The sequence below is a fragment of the Botrytis porri genome (assembly GCF_014898465.1).
Source record: "Botrytis porri strain MUCL 3234 chromosome Unknown BPOR_002, whole genome shotgun sequence".
Lineage (NCBI taxonomy): Eukaryota > Fungi > Ascomycota > Leotiomycetes > Helotiales > Sclerotiniaceae > Botrytis > Botrytis porri.
This window is the reverse complement of record NW_024066076.1, coordinates 864,259-888,274: the sequence shown is the minus strand read 5'-3', so window position 1 is coordinate 888,274 and position 24,016 is coordinate 864,259. Positions and strand designations below refer to the sequence as shown.

The 24,016-nt window shown below is 29.0% G+C and overlaps 3 protein-coding genes across 3 annotated transcripts; all 3 read right to left on the bottom strand.

Moving 5' to 3' along the window:
• Positions 1-3,495: 3,495 nt before the first annotated feature.
• Positions 3,496-4,431, bottom strand: EAF01_001334 (uncharacterized protein; the record flags this gene model as incomplete). Its single annotated transcript, XM_038909584.1, has 1 exon — positions 3,496-4,431. One exon carries the CDS (start codon positions 4,429-4,431, stop codon positions 3,496-3,498), a length of 936 nt encoding a protein of 311 aa, XP_038774396.1.
• Positions 4,432-8,516: 4,085 nt separating this feature from the next.
• On the bottom strand, positions 8,517-10,115 carry EAF01_001333 (uncharacterized protein; the record flags this gene model as incomplete). Its single annotated transcript, XM_038909583.1, has 1 exon — positions 8,517-10,115. One exon carries the CDS (start codon positions 10,113-10,115, stop codon positions 8,517-8,519), a length of 1,599 nt encoding a protein of 532 aa, XP_038774395.1.
• A 408-nt stretch (positions 10,116-10,523) lies between these two features.
• On the bottom strand, positions 10,524-11,225 carry EAF01_001332 (uncharacterized protein; the record flags this gene model as incomplete). Its single annotated transcript, XM_038909582.1, has 1 exon — positions 10,524-11,225. One exon carries the CDS (start codon positions 11,223-11,225, stop codon positions 10,524-10,526), a length of 702 nt encoding a protein of 233 aa, XP_038774394.1.
• Positions 11,226-24,016: the final 12,791 nt, after the last annotated feature.

Sequence of the window (24,016 nt, the reverse complement as noted above, 5' to 3'; positions counted from 1 at the left end):
TCTTCCATGTCTCTGCGATTAAGTTCCAAGTACTGGACTTATTACCGTTGCCTCTCGTAGGAGCCTTGGTCCCCAATGACTTTTCAATGAGACCATGAAGTCCAGTCTATCACATGCATGCATGGTATGCCTGCATAAAAGTGTCCTCTTACACGATCCAAATCATCATCATTGGAGAGAATCAGTTCGACTTCGAACTGAATCACTATTTAGGGTAATGAGGAGAGTCGGCAATCATGGACGAACAAGGATAATCCGAGATGCCTTACCATCGGAGATAAATAAGTGTGCATTTTTGAGCCATGTCCTTCAATGCCGCAACGAATGAAACGCGCTGTCACTCACTTACTTCTTCAGATATCGCCTTGGTGGCGTCAATATCAATCTCCACATACTCGTGAGGGTGCATCGACTGTAAAGTACGAAAGTGGCCCTGCATATAGTTCATATCACTCCGTTTCCACTCTTCCGTCCATGCATCCGAAATACCAAGTCAATAGATATCCCTTCGGAAGATGGCTCTGATAGTGTACATAGCCGTTTACATCAGGCACCTACATAACAGCGAACGAGCTTCGGCACCTCCGTGTAGGATCTCCGTAACTTAACAAAAAGGACCGAAAATGTATGCCTGCGATCTTCTTTGATAGACAGGGGTGGGGAAGTTGCCCGACGTTCTACGGCGATGTACCTAGATTCATTTTCACAAGTCAAACGAGGCGAAGGACACTAGAACTTCATTTTCCTGCGACAAAACCTCGTGTTTGAAGGGTGTTCCAGGTCTTTTGAAGAGAAAGGAAAGGGGAAAAGAAAAATTTACACAGCCACAATCATAGGGAATTCATTACTACAATAAGTTTCACCATCTCCTTCGGCCCAAGAGTCTCAAATCCCTTGCAAAGAATGTATTTCAAACTAACGTGGTTTATCATCGAGTAGCCTATATCATCAAGTAGCCCACTTTTACCTCAATTTACACCTATCTTTTTCAATATATATTTTATCAACAATCTATAATGAATTCGAATAATCAAGAAGCTTGTATACTCCTTATTATTGAAACTATTTATAAAGATAAAAAATTAAGTATTCAAAAGGTTGTTATACTTTATAATATTCCTTATACAACTTTTCAATATAGAATGAAAGGTTTATCTCTTTATATAAAAACTCAAACGAATCATTATAAGATTACAGAATTAAAAGAAAAAATGATTATTTAATATATACTTGATATAGATTTAAAAGGATTTCCATTTAAATTAAAGAATATGAAAGATATGATGAATAATATTCTCGAATTGAAGAGTATGAAACATGTTGGGAAGCTTTAGGTGTATCAATTTGTAAAGTGTTGAATTGAATTAAAGATATGTTTTAGTTGTGTTTATGATTTTCAAAAAGCTTTTTGTAAGGATCCTAAACTTTTTGAAGAATGGTTTTGATTAGTTGCGAATATGTAAGCGAAATACAGTATTTTGAACAGAGATTTCTATAATTTTGATGAAACAGGCTTTATAATGGGGATTATATATGTAGTAATGGTAGTAACTAGTGCTGAACGAAATGGCAGAAGCAAGACAGTATAGCTAGATAATCGAGAATGGGCTATAGCAATAATATATAGAAATAGAGAGGGTGAAACTATTCCCTTATTTCTAATGATTCAAGGACAAGTTCATCTCTCCAATTAGTATACTGAAACGAATCTTTTTGTAGAATGAGCTATTAAATCTATATCTAATAGGTGGACGAATAATAAAACAGATTTAGAATAATTGAAACATTTCGATAAGTATACTAAGAATCGAAGAAAGGGTAAATATCGAATATTAATATTAAATAAGCATAAAAGTTACAAATCAATAGCTTTTCAAATATACTATAAAGAGAACAATATTATATATTTATATTTATTATTATATTCAAATTATTTAATTCAACCACTTAATATTAACTATTTTAGCAATCTAAAATGTTTATATGGTAATCAAATTAATAAATTTATTAAGGTATATATTAATTATATTTCAAAGATTGAATTCTTTATAGTTTTTAAAGCTATATATAAAGAATCAATCACCTTTCAGAATATAAAATCAGAATTCCAAGGAATAGATTTAATTTTATTTAATTCTAAAACTGTACTTTCGAAATTAGATATTTAAATTCGTATACCTACCCCCTTCTCTTTCGATTTAGATTAATGAATCTCTCAAACCCCTCGCAATTTAACAAAAGCTTTTTTTTAATTAATATTAATTAAATCTCAAATAACTTGTTATCAATTAAGCTCTTTTATATCTATATTCAAAACTATACTAATTCTAACTAAAAGTATAGAGAAATTAGCTTATAAGAATACACTTTTAAGTATAAAGAATTATACACTTCAAACAGCAAATGAGGTATTAAGTAAATATTAACATATAAAAAAAACTCAATTATATTAAGGAGGAATGTTTATTAAATAAAAGGCTCTTAATATATTATCTTAATAAAAGATTGATATTCAGATTCAATATAATAAGCATCAAAAAGGGGGGAATTCTAATAAGGAAGTATCTTCTAATTAATATTATAGTAAATACAGAAAGACAGGATATAATATAAGAACCTATCAAAATAATATAATAGATCCTAGATTATTAGATTTTTAATAGTTTCAATCAATTGATTCAATTATTGTTGAATAATATGGGTTTGAAAGTGTAAATTGAGATGAAAGTGGGCTACTCAATGATATGGGCCACTCGATGATAAACCACGTTATCAATTCAAAAGAATTTGGCTACCTAATTCTAGCTACATTCTAGCTGCATTCCATTCTCGCGCAAGATCTTCCCTCTGATCAAAGCTCTTCCCTGAATCTCCAAATTCAGTCAAGCTTGATATTTGACGTCAAATATGTCCCGTAAATGTACTAGCTCATGTAAGGGTATCCGCTTTTACCCCGGTTGTTCGTAGTTTTTGTACTCCTTGTATTTGTTCCGTTAATCCGATATTTCGCCTTATTCTGACGAAGAGTTTGAGGCCCTATTGTGCTCCGCTATATTCTTGATATGATTCACATTTTGTAGTGGAAACGAATTCGTGTATGCGGGTGGAGCAAAATCGAATAGACTAGAAGGTTTTCGGACCGTGTTTGGCAACGACAGTGAGGCAGGCGAGCTGCCGGCTGCGAGTGGCAATCTCGGACTCGAAATGCTTCTAACGAATGGCAGATAAATTTGAACCTGAGGTTCTTTCCATATTCACCGATGTGTTCTTCTAATATGTAGCTTCTGTATAGAAATTTCTTGTGCCGAGCGTATCCATAACTTCACAATTGCTATACAGGCAAGTCTTCCATAGAATTTTGGACATTTCCCTCTAGATTATCGTAGTAGCATTGTAAAGGAATGATAGTGCTCGCGCCCGAAAAATTTCCTGAGCTCATTTGTCTGTCCCATAGATCGTTATCCAGAAATTCCCTATGGATTTAAATTTCAATTCTCAGCCCGTACTTCTAGGTCTCATAGTTCCAGTTCTCTTTTTACAAGCATTTTCCCACTGACTAACAACGTAAGGCGGAGGAGCAGGAGTCTTCAGAGACGGCGAGACTGGTGAATTAGATGCATCGTTCGAACTCACTGCCCAGCCAATACTCCTTGGCCCTCTAGGCATATCTCCTACACTATCCCACATCCACGGATCCCAAACATCATTGTCAATACTATCCACCGTCATCATAGCCTGTTGAAGTTCCGACAACTCTCGAACTCTTTTAGGATCTTCGGTTCGTCTAGTAGTAGTTGGAAAAGGTTGATATGGTTGAAAGGTCTCGATACTGGTTAGTGTAGGACCGACACTTTCTGATGTATCAGGTTCGGCGTTCCAATACGAGGGAGGTGTTGACCATGGTAAGTCATCTTCGCCGAGACGAAAACGTCCTGGTGTTGATGGTAAAGGTCGGTCTAATCGGTCCATAATGTTTTGCTGAGGTAGGTTCACTATCCGATGTTGTATTGGACTGCCAACAGCACTCAATGGGCTAACAGGACTGACTGGACTAATTGGTTGAGTTCTATCGTTCATCGTCGGTGGTGCAGATCTTCCTCTCCCTGGTGTTTCCATACCAATACTCAACCCTCGATTTAGATCTCGCTGTTGCTGTGGTTTTTGCTGATAGTGAGATGAATTATTGAGTTGAAAATGACCAGGAGTCAATATCGATGGTATTGGTTTGCCACCCAAATGTGTATTTGCTCCTGCTTTTTCCCTTTCCCTCATATTCCTTGATGCGTACCTCAGTGATGCCCCATGTCCCTTATCATTCTCGGACGTCGAGACTCTGAACTCGACGTTAACATAAACTCCTGGTGCAGTTGGCCAGCGGGATGATCTTCGTTGTGCATTTGGTGGATATGGACCATCAAAAGAAGTTGTCATTTTTATTCTCCCAAAATATAAATCTTCGATAAATCTTCGATAACTTATCGATTTTGAATGTTGGACAGTTTTTTTGGGTTGGATCGTCAAATGCGCTTGTAGGAAGAGATCAGTTGGGGGAGAGCAGTTTTATGGTCTTGAAAACAGCCGTTTGTGTTGCAATCTCATGGGTAACAAGCATTTAGATGACGTGAAACCAAATAATTAAATTTATCACATCCGACAAACAGGACCTACTCCGCCCTAGTTGGAGGGGAGGCTTCAGGGCTTCTAGTCCGCTGTGCCATCGTAGGCTTAGTAGGTATGTAACGAAGGATGCAACCCTTCAGGGATACAGAGGCGGAGTATGCCTGGTTTCCTACGTTGGAATGAAATGAAATTTATCAAGGCCATACCCAACTTCTTCGGGATGACCTATGCACAAAGTGGAGATTACCAACAGAGATAGATAAAGGTGCTAGATTTGATCCACAGCATTGTCGTGTTCGATTAGTTAGATAATGGAAAATGAATCCCGTCTTGTCTTTTTTCGCGATCTCGGATATGCACGAAAATGAGAGGTTGTAGGAGTTGCTCCAAGTGACTCCTGTCTTACAGTAAAATCCATGACATGATGGATTATTCAAAACGATACCGTAATCATTTAGTCAATCAATTGTCTATTTAGATACCAAAATAGTTTGATGTTGTGTTTAATGATAATATAGTAGGAGCATTTGACCGTGAATGATCTCGTGTAGTGTTGTCGTAAGGTTTAAGGGTAAGACTTAGTTCATGGTGATCCCCCCCCCCCATCTTCCAGAAAAGCCCCTTGGAAGGAGTGGATCCGAAATGTCAAGCAACAACGTAGATCATTCGCTACAAATTCAAGCTCGGACGATTGGGCGCGTCGCCCTGGCTAAACGGGTCTACATAGTACGAAGCAATACGTCGAAAAGTTTGCAATACAAGATGGGTCTGTGGGGTCATGGTTTGACTGTAGCGAGGAATAAATAGAGACCCGTCGGGATGTTGTCACGATTCCTTCGGATCTTTATCGAAATATGTTAAGCCACACCAGAACTCAAAAGCTTCTGTCGAGATCTCTCATGTTGATGCGTATTACGGATGGAGCTTTACAACTTTTAATCAGAACGCGGAATGTTTTTCGGAATTTTAATTATTGACAGCCAAAAGCTCCTCTGGGAGAAAACCTGGTGGCCTCGTCTATATCCACAACGGTACAGCTTTGCGGCTGCCTATTGTGGAGAACCAACAGTCAAACATTTCCCCTGATTCATGAAGTTTGTTGTTCAACATGAAATTTTCAAGAAAACTCGGTATGCCTCGTTTTGGCGCCTAGTTTGAGAATATATGCAGCTTGCGTGTCGAATATCGGACATGCAACGAACATAACCTTGGTTGAGAGAATCCAAAGCTGTGTAGGACAAAAGTAAACCAATTTCTAATTGCATACTCTGTTCAATTCTCATATCAATACTTACACCACCCCTCACAATGGCCATCTTCATGTTATCCTACCTGCCACATTCGTACTAACCTCTACATTAGATCGTCGTTATCTGAGTACAATATTGTGAATATGAATTTGCCTTCCCCGCTTCCAAGGAATTATAGACATATGATTGTATGCTCACATGCTTTTCTTTCCTATCTCTCTCCAATTCTCATTGGCAAAGTGATGAAGTACCCCCGCTTGCATTTACCTTCAGAAAGGGCGACGAAAGTGATTGCATCATTTTTACGAGGTCTATGAAGACAGTGTGACACCAGGTGAGAAGTCAATCGCAGAGTCTAACCCCATGAAGCAATGCACAAATAGGAAAACAATATATCTGGTCATAAGATATCTCCCCAAATTCTGTTGAATCTGTTCAGACAGATTTGCCAAAATCTCCAATAAAGAGAACTTTTCATTGAATTCACAAAGTTTTATGGTCCAAAATAATCTTTGAGGGCATCTGCATATTTTCTAGCCTCGATCTATTATTTGTGTATCCTCTGATGGTGAGATGTGGACTGGCCGTCTTGGTCTACAGAGTCTTGTGATATCGCACTGATGCACAATAGCGTCGAAACCTTCAAATTTAAATTCCAAGCAGTAGAACGGAAATGACATAGTCAGCCTCGCTTCATCCTCCAAAGACATTAATTTCATAAATTTGAAAAGTTGTGGTAAGCCTCGCTAGCTGAAATCCTCCATTGTCGAAATCGACCAAGCCAGATGATCCTTCGTGCTCCATACTACTCATGACATGAAAGCCCTGAAGAATGTAAAAATAATCTCAAGTTAAATACAGATATTCTATTCTTAACATTCTGCTAGAAAAATGGTCCTTTCTGGTGCTTCTTCATAGGAGCCTGCATGTAAAATTCTGCATCAAATCGAGTGAGAAGAAGTCTTGATGCCCAGTTGATCCGCTGCAATCCTTCGCATGCGAAGAGCCCGAACAACCCAATGCAAGGGGCGTTTTGTAGAAAACCAGGAGTTGATAGCCGAGACCCCCAGTCAGTTGCTTCTTCCAGAGGAAAGAACGAAGGCAGACTTGAAAACCAGAGCAAGATGCTTTCAACTAAAGGAAACAAAACTAGTCAAGACATCACAACTACTCTTGAGTTCGTTGTAGTCTCATTCTGACCCGAAGTTGATCCTTTTTGGGAATTTGTCACTTGATCAACTGAAGGTTTCGACCGAGTAAACATCGCAGTCTGAGTAGGTAAAAAATCCCCTTGAAGAAGTATGTCTATGTTTCAGACTCTCAGATACATCGTCTTGGTCTCCTTTTGATTCAAACAACGTAAGTTCAATACATATAAAATTGGAGAGCATATCGTTTACTAGGTATAGGGAGGACGAAGATTTTTAGGTCTTCTCTGGGTCTATTGACCCCCACCCTGGACCAGCGACGTCTGCATAAATATACATCGGAACGTTATAATCCATCTGTTGATAGACCAAGAACGGGTTTCAAAGATAAGTATTACCACAAAAATCATGCATAAAAGGTATTGAAGTCGAAGAACCAAGAATTACCTTGCCGACCCGCTCTCAAACATTTACGGATTTTCCGATTTGCCAGAAATTGACCTGTATCATTCTGCCGGTGGACGATGAGAGAGAACTGCAGAACGGAAAATCAAAAAACTGAGTGCCAAGTTTAAGCTCTACTGCTCTCTGAGAGTTCGTTTTGTTCTTTGGTAGCATTCAATAGAATTGTTACAAATCGAGAGAACTTCTCGATCGTGATAAGATTTACTAAAAGAAGGGGAAGTTTGCAAGAAAAACTACAAGTCCTGAATGATCGAATTTACCGCTCACCCTTCCCGAGATCAACACAACTTGGAAAAAAGGGTTCCCGCATATCGGTTTCCCCACTATCTGGCCCTTAATGGCAGAAGACGAGAAAAATCAATATACCCACATTTTCCTAGTCCTTTAATCCTGTCTTCCACCAAAAATTCCAAAGTCCTCATCTAATTGATGCAAGGAGAAAAGAATAACCATCCATCTTTCCGTTGACCCTCCTTACCAGAAGCCCATACACCAAATATCCTCCTTCGATTCGCAGCACCATTAATACTCCGGCCTATTTCAACCAAGATAATTGCTGTAGAACATCAAAAAGTTTCATCATCGAATCCGAGACCATGTGGAGTACCGTTTCAGGGAGAGAGGATACTCTTGAGCAAGAAGGAGGGATAAAGTTTGGTTCAATTGATTAGTTGTGGTGCAAGGACATCCACACCAATAACTCATACGCTCCAGAAAATGTCCCTCTATCCAAGTGTTCCAGAGATCAAGAATCTGTGTCTATTATGTTCGATTCCGTTATCATTTCTTATCCACCTACTGCTATCCTTCTCCGAAGATTTTATCTCCTGTGTTGCGAGCGTGTTCACGTCATTTAATCTTATGTCCCAGTGGATTCAAGGTGGAAAGTGGTGCAACAGCTTGAATATTACGCTTAAGTCTTACGCGCAAGACCGGCGATATAAGTCAACTACCCCACTTTCCGACCACCCCCTGTTTCCGACCACCTAAAAAATTCATATTATCTACACTTAAAACTTTAATAACTCAATAACTATTGAACTTCAATGAAATCGCCTGTAGAATCACTTTCTATAGCACTAGAGCTATCATCTACCTCATCTTCACGATCTCCAGCTTCAATTTGTGTACGCCTTATAGCTCTAATCCCTGCGAACTTCGAATTTGGAGATACCACAACCTTTCGCCTTTTTCTAGGTAATGCTTCATCTAATTGATATTCTAGCTTTCTAATCTTATTCTCTGCCTCTAAGAGTTCATAATCCTTAGCATCGAATCCTTTTATAATCTTGCGAAATAGTAATCTTCGTGTTGGCAAATCGATCTCCTTCTCTTGAATCATTATATCTCTATATTTTCTGATATCGGCTCCTTTTTGAGGGGTTTTCCATTGAATAAACGATGAATATATATTCCATTGAAGAATAGGATCATCATCAGATTCAGGATTAAGTGATAAAACCTCTCTATTGCTATTTTCAAGCAAAAGTCGACTCATAAGAGGTTTAGCCATATTTTTGGGCCAAAGACCACTAGCTTGCCACCCAGACTTGATATTTTGAATAGTTAAACCTTCTATTCTAGCCTTCTGATAGCAAGAAAGGAAATTGCGCTTTCCAATTGGTGAGGAATCGGATAATAGACTTAATTTATTAAGTTCGATTCGATATGCACTTTTTAGGGGTGAGAACACAGATAAATCGAGTGGTTGTAGTACGTGTGACGTATGTGGTGGGAGAAATAAGAGATATATGTTGTTATTAAAGCATTCTAACATAAATGCTGTAGTTTCATGGCTTCCGTGTCCGTCCAAAATGAGGAGTCTTGAATTTTCCGGCTGAATAGGGGTAGTTTGAGGGATATAGATCTTTTTCAGCCATTCTAAAGCTGTAGCATCTGTAGTCCATCCATTTTCTGTAGCGGTAAAGTTCCAACCCTTGAATAGAGTCAAATCTGTTGGAAACCATTGTTGTTGAACTGATTTTCCCTTATATATTACAAGGGGAGTAATGCTTTTTCCATTGGCTGAAATGCATTCTATAAAAGAGGTCCAAATTCGAGATCCAGGTTGCTTTTTTTGAATAAATCTTCGATCAGTGCTTCCTACTACTAGTCCATTAAGACCCTGACCCTCCATTATACCTGCTTCATCCATATTCCATCTGTTGGCCGGCTTAATAGCCTTGATTTCAGGGATTGCGAGGTTCCGGAACCACTTCTTAATAATATCAGATGTAGCACCTGAAACTCGTGCAGAATCGATTTGATGTTGCTTCTTAGTTCCAATATTAGGATGCCTTCGAAAAAAGCTATGTATCCATTTCTTTCCAAGTGAGGGATCCTCCCCTCGTACAATAAGGAGGTGCTCTGCCATCTCTCTGATTTGACGATGTGTAGGGCTAGTACCAAGAGCTTCCTGTACTAATATCCATTCTGCTAGTCGATTCTCCTGAATTGGAGATAACTTTTGAAGTATTTGGGCGCCTTTTTGATGCGAAACTCCACCATATATTCGATCGTGAAGTGTGGTACGTGGAACACCATAATCCAAGCTAGCTCTTCGTATGCTTGCTCCATTTGTAATCGCTCTAAGAGCCTCTGCGATATCTTCTTCGGTATAACTATTCTTCATATCACAATTATAATAATATCAAAATTTCAAATCAATTGATTAAAGCATTGTTGAGTTATTCAAAGTATAAATTTTATAATTACTCAAAGCGGTGTGGTTTTTGAGGTGGTCGAAAAGAGGGGGTGGTCGGAAAGTGGGGTAGTTGACTTACACGAAAAGAACACAGTGTAACGGCGAAAAACAATTCAATGGACTTTGGGGAAAGATTAGCTATTCGCAGTTTTTCATGCTTCACAATCATTATCTATATTATCTTCTCTCCTCTCCTAGGAAAGATGACACAAGAAAGGTTCAAGAATTGGTAGCAAGGAGCAGTCATAAGCATGAATTACAGCGTGGTGATAGCAAAGCCTTCCTATATACTACATTATAGGTATCCCATGAAGCTATCTAAGAAACTACAGAGCACTATGCCATGTTTGAGTGTCCATGTTGGTGGTTATGTACACCTTCCTTTGCTTTCCCTGGAAAATCCTTCGAAAAGTGACCGCAATCTGGATATTGAATCTTTGCCCTAACCTCAATATCATCCGGGTCATTGATTCTCGTCAAGACTTGTGAACAATGTTCCGTGTGAGTCAAAACATCTTCTTTGTGAACCATTCGACCTTCGGTCAGTGCTTTGTGAAATCTGAGAATGTTGTAAGCACAATGAGTCTTGTGCAGTTTATTGGTGAGGTAAACGGGTTGCGTGTCGGAACCGAATTGTTCTTCAGTGACCGATGCAGTTTTGTTTTGATCGGTGTAGAATATCCACGGCCCAGCTTTGCGGAACTTTTCAGTCAGGTCTTGATCAAAGCACTCATCCGGGACCCAGCAGAATGAGAGCACGTCGAAATGACATCCTCGAGCTATCGCTTCACTGGATGAGTTTCCGCAGGGACTTTTGAGAATTCGTTGAGCATTGGCCTGGGTAGGTAGGACGATAGACTGGAAAGCCCAAATGACTGAGAGTGCAAGTAGAACGCTCGAAGCGAGGCCGACGAGGAGTAAAGAACAGGTCCTTTGCCGGATCTGCGGTGGTGGTGGAGTATCAAAAGAAATCGAATTTTCATCATCCTCTTCGTTGAGCATGGGGAGTTTAGATTCATCTGTATCTTGAAAAGCCATGTTGTTGACGGGTCTGATGGAAGTTCCAGTAAGTCTGTGATACTCCTAGATGAGAGATCTTTGATTTTCTGGGCAATAGGTGTGAATGCAAAAGGAGCGATTGGAAATCATTAGGCTGCGTACAAATTATCTGTACCCGTGGATTATCTACAGATAATCTGCTTTATAGGTTATCTGTTAGAGGTTCTACTCACTCTATAGATTATCTATCGAGGCTTTGAAATTACCTACTTCATATAAATAATCTACAAATTATTTATAGATAATCCATTTACTTATAAATAAATGAATTATTTATAGATAATTTACGAATAATTTATAAATAATCTATAAATATATAGACTCTCCACTTTTTTCGCTTAAAATATAAAGCTATTCCCAGATTTATATTAATTTTTATATGAATTATAAAATTATATCAATATTATAAGAGATTATAAATAGTTATACAATATATAAATAGATAAATATCTACAGGTAATTTATACTTACTCTACAGATTACTTATTCAGATTTTTGAATTATCCGCCCCACAATGGATAATCCGTAGATTACCCACCAAGGCCATTATCCGCCCTGTGGGTACCCGTTGCGCAGCCTAGAAATCATCCACTGCGATAAAACAGCAAAGAGGGGTTTGCAATACATGCTAATTACAAAGTATCACGATATGATAGATATGGCATTGCTGGAAAAGCTTATTTTTTAATCCAACCCATGTATGACCGTTTATTTATCAGATTGTGATATACTCGTGCGGTCAGAAAGTATACCACTGTTACTTTAATAGGATTAAAGCAATGCAGGGAAGCTCTCTAGTGCTTGAAAGGGGTATGAATCAACCATATTTGTGCTGAAAGCAGCAGGGCTTCAATATAAGCGAGTCGTTTAATTGATTGATTTTTTTCAAGTCTCCGTTTAATATAATGGGATTGAAAAAAGCAGTAGATTTCATTAACCTATTAAGACCGATATAGCGTCTTTAGCGACGAAGTTATATACTTTCTAACCGTTCGAGTACTCAGAGGATTTAATCGTATAATTTTAAGATGAAATACCCTTTTTATATATCATATTAATAGCGAGACTATTAACTCACGAGATACTAAAGAAATATAGTACCAGGGTACGACTATTCGTCGAACATCGAAATTATACTAAAACTCGTATAATTCATTAATATATTTTTCAATAATAATATAGTTTATATATAATAAGTTTTATATCAATCTTTTTATTTTCAATTGAATTTTAATAAAAATAAGATTATTTATTTTAAGGATTTTAATTAATTATAAAATCTATATAGAAAGTAACTAGAGATTAAAAATATTGAAATTGACTAGTAAATCAAGCGAAAATCAAGAACTTTATTTTATTTTATTTTAATTTAATCATTTAAAGAAATATAATAAAAGCATTGAAAAATATAAATCAAATTATATTCGAACTCCTTACTATATAATAAATAATTACAGGAACTTTTAATAAATCGTATCAATTTCGAATATTTCTTTTTTTTGCTTTATAAAGAGAATAAGATAAAATGACTATTTTAGATGCGATTTTTAAAACCGACGAACAGCGGTATATAATTACTATTGTTAGAAATAGACAGTAAGTTATACATGAAGAGTAATATATCAAAGTCTATTATTATAAGTTAATGAATTCGAAAACCTCGAAAAGGAGAGTTTTATAGTGGTGTGCACGTGCCACACACGTGCTACACATGTGATTTCCAACAACTATAAGTATAATTTCTTACTCAAATTCATCAACTTTAAAATTCTGTTAAAATTCGATAATCAATCGAATATTCTATAGATTAATATCACGGTGATTAATATACCAACTTTACTAGATGTCAAAATATATCCTGTTCAATTATAATATTAAAAAAATGAAAATTGAGCTTAAAAAATCTAATATTTCATCTTAGCAAAATATATTAAATCAAAAATGCTTTAATTTAGATTTTTTGAATTCAATTTTGATACAATATGAAATCTCTATACTTAGAAGTTCTATGTCTCAATTTCAAAAAATATTATCAAGATTTCGAATTTTAATTGAATTATTAAATCGCCTTCTTTTTATGTGAAATTGTGCTTTATTGATAAGCTGTCCCGTGAGTCCGCACACCCACGGGTGGACCCGTCAAATAAACTTTAGTCGTTGGGATATCCAATATGCTCCACACGAACCTAGATCCATGTGATTTTTAGATAATATGCTTAAACTTTAACATACCTCGCTCTCTGGACGTGTTGTACGAAAACTCGAGTTAGAGTTAAGCAAAACGCATGAGAATATGTGGGCATACATTTTGCAGGGACTTTCCTTTGATGGGGAGCGTCTCAAATGACAGTGGAACGCCAAGGCGCTTACCCAATCAATCAACCTTCAAAATCCCAATAAGTCGGGTACCCCACCTTCTGGCCACCCCTGTTTTGGGCCACCTATTCACACTAAAAATCGCTTTTTAGCTCATTGATATCTCTTTCAAAATACACAATAATATATTTAAAAAAAAATTATATATAAAATTCAAACTGTTTTAAGCTTATTCTGAAAATTTCAGATTTTTAGGATTTTTCTGAGTAGAGATCTAAAGCTTTAAATTAAAAAATCGATATTTTAAAACTTTAGATCTCTATTTAAAAAAAAATTAAAAATCTGAATTATACATATATAAATTTTCAATAAATTCTATTTATAAATAAAGAGTTTTCTTTATTAATTTCAATAATAAAAGATGACTCAAAACAAGAGTAACTAGAAAATAGAGTACTCGACTTATTATTTAAATAATATCCTCATAAAAATAAGAACTTGAAGCTATTTTTTCTATGTTTATCTATAGATTATACTTGAGACTTTTAATTACTAATGCTATGGGAATATATAGTGATTCTAGAGCTTTAATTTATTAGTTTAATTAATATTATAATATTCAGTAAATATTAGAAATAGTACTTTTTTTATATATTAATATTAAAAATGTTATTATTGATATTTCTTTTTTTAAAACTAGTATTATTAAAAGATTTGTTCTAAATACTTTTTAAAAAAATGATATATTTTTTCTAAATTATTTATTATTATTATAATCTTAAAATTAAAAGTTGTAAAATTTTAGATTAAATTTCATAAATAAATATTCCTCATCAAACTTATATTCGATGTAAGATTTTGTAATTTATTATAAATACTATATTTTAAATCACATTTCCTATATTAGAATTGTAAGATAAAAATTATATAGTAATACATTATAAGATATAGGATTAAAATATTAAATTGAACTTTCTATTTTGAGATTAGAATATTACTCTTTTTTATTATATTAATGTAGAAATTAGAGTGATATTTTCTTTATTTTTAAAACTAGAATAATATTTATGAAGTTGAATTTTAGAATAAAAATGTCACTCTTTTAAAAAGTGTTTAGTATGAAAATATTTGAAGTACTAGTTTTATAAAAGAAAATTTCAATTTTGACATTTTTAATATCAATATATCAAAAAGTACAATTTCTAATATTAATCGTATAATATTTAATTAAATTTAAGCTTATTAGAAATCTTAAATAGGATCTGAGAGTAGTACTCAGAGTTTAAATGATTGAATTCAATCATAATTAAGTAAAAATGTATTATTATAACATTCTACTAGTTATAAATAAATTTGTAAACAAAGTAGTATAAGTTGATATTATATTGAATTAATTTGAATTTCATAAGCTTTTATAACATTTATTAATAATCCTCGGTAACATTGCTTATATAATACAATAATTTTAAGAGAAAAAATCTAAATACTTACATGTAGATAGGGCTTAACAATAATCGAAGTTATTATTCTAAAATTGTCGGAACACGTGACCAATAACGTGACATTACATATCACGCTTTATTTCATATATGCACAAAGTGTGTAAATGAGGGTAGTATACATATATAGATATATTAATTTCCTTTTTATATAAAGAGGATAGATAGAAATAAACAATTCTTTTATTTATATATATTATATATATATACTTTATCAAGTCTGTTTAATACTAATTAATAATTGATTAAACTTAATTATAGAACAATAAGGTTAAATCTAATAAAAAAAGATATTTTTTGAAAAAATCAAAAAATTATATTAGATTAAGTTTATATATAATTTATATAGAAAAACTAGAATACTATATTCTTTATACTATTTTTTCGAATTATATACTAAAAGAGATCCTTAATTATAATTATGATTTCTTTAGGATAATTTGATTTATATTGATTTTATTTATATTCATTATATTCTTATATATACTATATGAAATATATTTGATATAATATAATATTAAATATTATTATTCAATATGATTTTTCAAATCCCTGAAATATTTTTATATAAAGTAGATTTTACATTTTGAGTAAAACAATTGAATCCGAGTAATCTCAATTTCATAGAATTCTAAATAAATACTGATATTATTATATAAATTATCAATTTATAATTCAAATAATATAAAAGGCAATAATTATAAAACGAATTTTAAGAGTAATATAAAAGTTGAATTAAAACTATCTTTAAAATTATATATTGTAAAACACTTAAACTCCTATAAATTCAACTTTTTATTTACAGTTTTCAAGTTCGATAATTAAGGGATAGTTTAAGCTATATTAAAGTTTTTATTAAACTTATTTCGAAAAAAGTATTAAATAAATATATAAAAGAGATTTTAAAAAAAAATAGAGAATCCAAAATCGAGCTATTCAAATGTATATGAAATAATTGAGTTGAAAAGATTAATATATATATCAATATTTATTTCAAATTTATTTAATCAAACATCTGTATTATATTTATAAAATCAAAATCAATCTCATTTCAAACCTTATATAACACTAGATTATACAATATTAAAAGAAAATATATTATATATAATATATACAAAATACATATATAATCTCCTTTCAAATCTAATAAAAGTATATATCAATAAAGACTATAAATATAATGATAAAGAATATAATTTTCTTAATTAAAAACTTTAAATATTTTATAAATTTTATAAAAATGTTAACATCAAATCAGATTAATATAACAATACTTTTTTAATAATATTTAAAAACAACACTTTATTATTCTACTTTGATAAAATTATTAATAAAAACTTTAATTTTGAGAATATATTAATATTAATACAAGTACATTTTGAAACTAAAGAAAGATAATAAAAATATCTTATTAAATAATATAATACAACATTTCCACAAATTAAACAAAATAATTCTGAAAAAATATTTCCTTAACAATTAAAAATCCTACTTAAGAATCTTTAGAATCTATAATATAATTTAATTAATTTATATTAAGCAGAATTAATACTTTAAAATCAAATTATAAACACTTATAATAATATTTCTAAATATAATTTTATATTACTATAATTAGTTCTAATATATAAAGATCTTTATATCAATCTGTAAAACACTATCGAATAAATTAAATATACAAAAACAATAAGTTTCTTTATATCAATCTCTATTATTAATAACCTATTTAATATGGAAATATACTAAATTGATAATATATATAAAGGTCAAGAATTATATTAAGGGCAAGGTTGATCTTAAGAAATTCGAAATAAAAAGAAGTTTTCATTTCCTTCTCGAAGTAATTCTTTTTATTTATAAATTATATAATCTCAAAACAACTCTTATACATCATCATTAAAATACTATATATATAAAAAACCAGATTGTTAATCCATAAATCATCTTATATAAAAACAAAAATCTTAATATAATCAATTTATAACAGAATATAATATAAATAAAAACTAATTTTATTAATTCCTTTTTATATATAAGGATAATCTAAATAATATAAAAATTGAATTTAATAAAATTATAGATAAATAAAATATTATTAAATATTAGTAGAATAATTCATTAAATAATTAATTAATAGAATATGAAATATATTTTATTAAAATAGGATTCATTAATAGAGTGTATATAACTAAACTTTTCAATAAAAAATCCCTTATACATACTTTTTTATAATAAGATTAATTTAAGTAATTATACAAAAAGATAATTAATAGAAATAAGATTTTTTAATCTAAAGATTAATGTTTAGTTAATGTTTTTTAAAATATTATTCTTAATACTAATACATTAGAGATATTAATAATAAAAGAATTTCAAATGTAAGTGTTGAAAAGAAAAAAGAATATAAAATATATGAATAATGCTTAATATAATATTAAGTTTAGAAAAGACTTTATATAATTGTAAGATAATATTTCAATCAAAATATTTTTTAATAATATTATCTTTTTAATTGTATTAATGAATATCTCATTTCTTATACATATATAAGATATAGATTGTTTGTATATATCATTTAATAATCTTATAAATATTTTAAGATAAGATAATAAGATAGTTCCTATTATACAAAAATAAGAACATTCTTTTATACTTTTGGATTAAAAAAAGGAATCGATTATATACAATCATTTAATAAAGGTGGAATTTAAGCAAATTTATTGAAGATTTGATTATTTATTTATACAAAAACTTATAAATCTTTTAAATCAAGTAGAATATAATATTGATATTTATATGATTAAAAAACTCAATAAATTCTTCAAGTATTATTAACTTTATATAAAATCCTCTAGATAATTTAAATTTATAATCAAAAATGATATTAAATTCAATTACTTTATTATTTTTGATATCTTTTATATTAATAGAAATCTAGTTTTATATATTATTGATAAGATAACTACATATAATACTGTAATATTTGTACAAGATATATTACTAAAATAATATAAAATGTTATTCAAAAATATTGAATTAATATATATCTAAAATCATTAAATTATATATCATACAATACAGGTATGAATTTTATATTCAAAAAATTTCAAATTGATATTTGAGAAATCTTTATCGAAGTTTATAATATAATTAGAAAAGTTAAAAGATATTATTCCCTTAGATGATGTGTGTATAATATATTCAAAATTAAATTGAAAAATAATAATCTTAATAAAGAATTAATATTATAAATAGTAGTAAAGATAGTGAGCAATATTATTAGCCTAAATGGATTTATATCAATATTACTTATATATAGAGCTTATTTTTGAATAATATTATATAATTTACTATCTTTATTAATTTTAAAATAAGTGAGTATATATTATTTTATAATAAAGAAACTATATAAAATTTATATAAAATGAGTAGTTTAAGATATATTTACTATTCAAAATGATTTAGTTATATATAAAACATTTAATTTATTTTTTAATTTGTTAATATAAATATAGAGAGAAAGAAAAAATTGAATAGAATTATATAAATTATTTGTAATTATTAATTAAAACTGTATAATTAATCTTTTTTATAGTTTAATAGAATTTTGTATAATAATAATAAAATTGTTTTATAAAAAAAAATACTTAAAGGAAACTAATTATTATTTATTTCGGAAATATCTTTAATAATACCTTTAAATATTGAAAATTCGATACCTTAAACTTACGAATTATAAAGTTTTATATAAATAGTTAGACAGATATTCATATAAGTTTCTATTTAATATTTAATTCTTAAAGTAGAAATTCCTAGAATTTCATTATTTTATATAACCAATATTATTGATAAATATAATCAGCTTTTTATAATTATATAACCAATATTATTAATAAATATAATCAGCTTTTTATAATTATATAAAACAATTGAAATCTAATAAAGATGTTTATTATAAAGAAAAAGTAGAAGGTATTAAATTTTACAATAGAATTTTATATAAAAGGGATTATTACTATAAAAGATTTATTATTTGAAATTTTATAAATATAAAAGATTAATAATTTAATTATAAAAGATATATTTAAATTTGTTAAGTATAATTTTTTTATATATATTGAAAAATTATTTAATTTATATTTTATAAAAATAAAAATAAAATGTATAATAAATTCTTTATACAAAAAGTTATATTTGGTTATACAAGTATATAATAATTCAGGTAAAAAGTCAATTCTAATTTAAATATCTATAATATAAAGATTAAGTCAAAGAATTATTATGGCTTTAATTTTTATATTAATAAGAATGAATATCAAATTGATGATATAAGATATTATATAAGTATATATATAATTAAAAATATTATTGAATTGAATTATATTAGTAAAACTTTTGAAAAAACTTTAGGATAAGTATTTAGATAATATGATTATAATAGTTAAAAAATTATTGTATAGTATTGTGAAAGTAGGGACTCATTAATAAATAATATATTAAAAATATTATCAAGAAAAATTTAATATAATAATATTTTTATTTAACTTTTGTTTATTTATTGTTAATATAAAAGATATATAATTCGAAATTATAGGAATATAAATAAATAATATGCTTATTTTAATAGATCAAGAATCCATGAATTTCAAGGATTTAGAACTTAAAAATATAAATATCAAAGCAAAATTGAGTGAATACTTAATATATGATTTATCTTTAATTTTTAATGGTTATATTATATAATAGGATGAGAATCATTTAATCCTTATATAAAAAGGTTAGAAAAAGAAATTAGTAAAAGTTATTAATTCTGGGTAATATTATAAATAAAAAGTTTAAGGTATATATGTTATAACAATTTGTTAATTAAAAGTGTTATATAATCTATTTATTATTATATAATATCAAAATTTATTAAATAATAATATTAAAATACTTAATAAAAGATTTAAATAATAAATGGAAAATTTTAATTAAAGATTCTTATTTATTCCTTTTATATAAAATAATATAAAACTATTTATTTTTATTAAGTCTTTTGTAAATAATAAAGATTTAAATAGTCAAATAGGTTTTATTATTATATTAGTAAATAAAAATATATCGAATAAAAATATATTTAAATTGACTAGGAATATTATATATTATAGTAGTATGAAAAGTAAAAGAGTTATATATAGTATATTAGCTTCTGAAATATATGGTATAATAGGAGATATAAATATTAGTTTTGTAATAAGATCAACTTTATAAATTATTATTTTTCAATTGAATTTATTTAATGTTCTAGTTATTATTTATATAGATTTGTACTTATTATATAAATATCTTATCAAATTAGGTATAATAAAAAAAGAAGAGACTTATAATTAATATAATGACATTATAATAATTATAAACAAAAGGACTATTGTTCTTTGTAAGGAGTGGCTAGCTCAATGATAAAGCGATTCGTACCTGCTTTTACTCTGAATCATTTTTCAATCAATATCTATCTTTTCAAAGCTTAATCATTTTTGAATCTACAGCTTATTATTCATATATAATCAAGAAAGAGAATCGGGATTCCTTCTCAATCCTCTAGCTCTAATAAAAGCCTTCGTTTCATTATTACTTTATTTCTTTATTTTTAAAAAATAATTTTATTTATACTTAAGCAAATATAATATCCCTCTTTCTTTTTTAATAATATAACCATCTATTTACAACAATCTATAATCACCCTAACCTTTACTAGCTTACAAAAACCCTACCTTATTCAAAACCTTGAATAACTCCTAAACTCTTTAGTATAAAGTGAGCTGGATAGTCTGAACTTGTTAGTGGAAGTAATGAATGGTACTTATAGTGCTACCCACTTTTTACTAATATTATAATTATAGAAGAATAGAACGCTTAATTAAGCGGACAATTATATATATAGAACTATTAATTTAGTCTATCCTTAATACCCCCCTGGGAGATTGTAATAAGCTCTTATGACTTGCCCCCTGGATGTAAAATAATAAATAAATAAATATTATAATAATTATATAAAAAAAGAGAGCTTATTAAAATTAAATAAATTAATAGATTTAATAATATTATCAATACAATAATAAAAGAAAATCTCAATAAAATATTGAAAAGATTTATTGATATAAATACTCTTATTATATATATTAAAGAATGAGTAAAACAAGAAATTCGTATAAAAATCAACTAGATCTTTATATAAATATAAATTATAATTAGAAATAAAATTAATAATATTTTGTTTTTTGATTTTATTTTATAATTTTCCCTTTTTAAAAGTTTTCAATAAATAATTCAATTTTAAATTAGAAAAATATAATAAAAATCTAAGAATTGTATAATAATAAAAAGAATATATAAATTAATCAATAATAAATAATTTCTTAATAGAATTAGAATCAAATAAAAAAGAGTGTTTATGAGCATTAGAAGTTTTTAGATTATTTAAGTCGGGTACCCTACTTTCGGGCCATCCTCCTTTTGGGCCACTTTTTACACCAAAAATGGAATTTTTAACTTTCTTATTTATTGATAGAATTTATTGAAAGTTTATATATATATAATTTAGATCATTTTTAGTTTAGCTTGAAAATTTCAGATTTTTAGGAATTTTCTGTATTGAGATCTAGAGCTTCAAAATATCGATTTTTAAATTTGTATGAGAATCACATATAAATTTAAAAAATTTATAAAATCTTTAATAACTTTTTAATAAAAATTATTAAAAATAAACTATAAAATTTTATTATAAATTTATAATATGTTTATTTTAAAGAATTCAAAAAAAAATTCCTATAAATAGATATTTAAAAGAATACCCTCAAAATTACAGGGATTATTTATACTACTTCAAACTTACTGTATACTATATCTTTATATCTGTTAATTTTTTTGAATTTTTTTTTGAATTTCTATATAGATTTAAACTCAAAACTTTCAAAAAAATATATAGTTTTCTTTTAATAATTATTATTAAAAAGTTATTAAAGATTTTATAAAAGTTTTAAATTTATATGTGATTCTCATATAAATTAAAAAATCGATATTTTAAAGCTTTAGATTTCAATACAGAAAAATCCTAAAAATCTAAAATTTTCAGATTAGATTCAAAACAATTTAAATTATATATACACAAATTTTCAATAAATTCTATTTATAAATAAGAAAGTTAAAAATTCCATTTTTTGAGATTTTTGATAATAAAGAATGGCTCAAAACAGGGGTGGCCCGAAAGTAGGGTACCCAACTTAATAAAGGAGAAGTAGAATTTTAATTAAAAGAAGTATAAAGAGGAGGTAGAAGTTAATATTATTCATTAGTAATATAAGAATATGAATAATCGAATTGTATATATTAAATCCTATGATTTTTCTATTTATAATTCCTACAATTATTACTGAAATATCTCTATATATAATAATAATTTGGAAAGAATACAAACTATAACAATAATATTCCCTATAAAAATCCTTAATAAGAATTCTATGATTTTATATTAATAAGTTATTTATATATAATATTTATATTGTATAAATTTGTACAGGTGTAATTTAATTGTATATATATGAAATAGGATTATTTAGTATTATTAAAAGAGTAAATACAGCCCCTGGCATTGAAGTTAAATTGCTAAATTCGGTTGCGACGATCACGCCGCTCAAATAGTCCCTTATCTTAGCACGTCTAAATACCCTTAGGGAGGTTCAAGACAGACGTTAATTAATATAAAAAAAAAAAAAAAAAAAAAAAAGAGTAAATTAAAGATTATTATAACAATATGATATAAGAACTTACCTATTAATAGAAAGAATAGAATTTTGATTTAAATCTACCGTTGTATTTGTTATATTATATAATTGAAGGATTATATTTATACGAAAATATTAATATATTATATACAATATAAAATCAATAATAAATATAGGATAATTAATAATGTAAACTACTTATATTTTGATAAAAATTAATATATATTTCGAACAATCAATTAAATTCGAATTTTCTATAGTTTCAAAAGAATTAATATCATACCGAATCTAAGCATATTATTCAATACAACCAGAAAATATATATATAATAGGATGATTTAGATTTTAATAGTTTTAATGATTTTCTAATATAATATTTGATTAATTTAAGACAAAATTTACTATACTTGTTTGATTTATTATAGGAAATAGAGATTAGATTAAGTAATAAGATAACTACCTATTACAAGTTCTAAACATCAATCTGTTTTATACAAATTCTATTCATATAAAAAAAAAAGTTAAGTCTATATTGAAACATATAATTAATAATATAATATTACATATTACACTTTATTCTATATATATATAAAATTTATAAGTAAGAATAGTATATATATATAAATATAGCAATTCCCTCTTCATATAAAAAGAGTAGATAGAAATAAACAATCCTTTTACTTATACATATTATATATATATGTCTTACTAAGTTTGCTCAACAAAAATGCTTAATTTATATGAATGTAGAAGTGGAGAACTTGGCGTTCCACTGCTATTTCAGATGCTCCTACGATAGTCAAAAACCCTTGAGCGCTACACCCCCCGCAGTGGAGAATGTAGAGCAGGTACCATGAAGATCGAAGTCGAAGTTGTCCCACAATTCTCAGGCTCGACAACCTCTTTTGCTTATCATTGCGATCTCGTATTTTGACTTTTCATAGAGAAAGGTACAATGTTGCTCCATAACTTGGCATTGGAGTCCGGTAATATGCGGGAAAGCAGCGCCTAGAGACCCTCTCGAGATAATCTTCGCTCTTAGTTGGGCTTGCAGTCATTGCACCACCGTAGTATTGCTTTGCAATGATTGTCTAGTTTACACCGAGGAATCTTGTATCCCCAAGATCAAAATCTACCACCCACACTCCAGCTATTCATCAGCGAGCTTCTGGTCAAATCTTCTGTTGCAAAA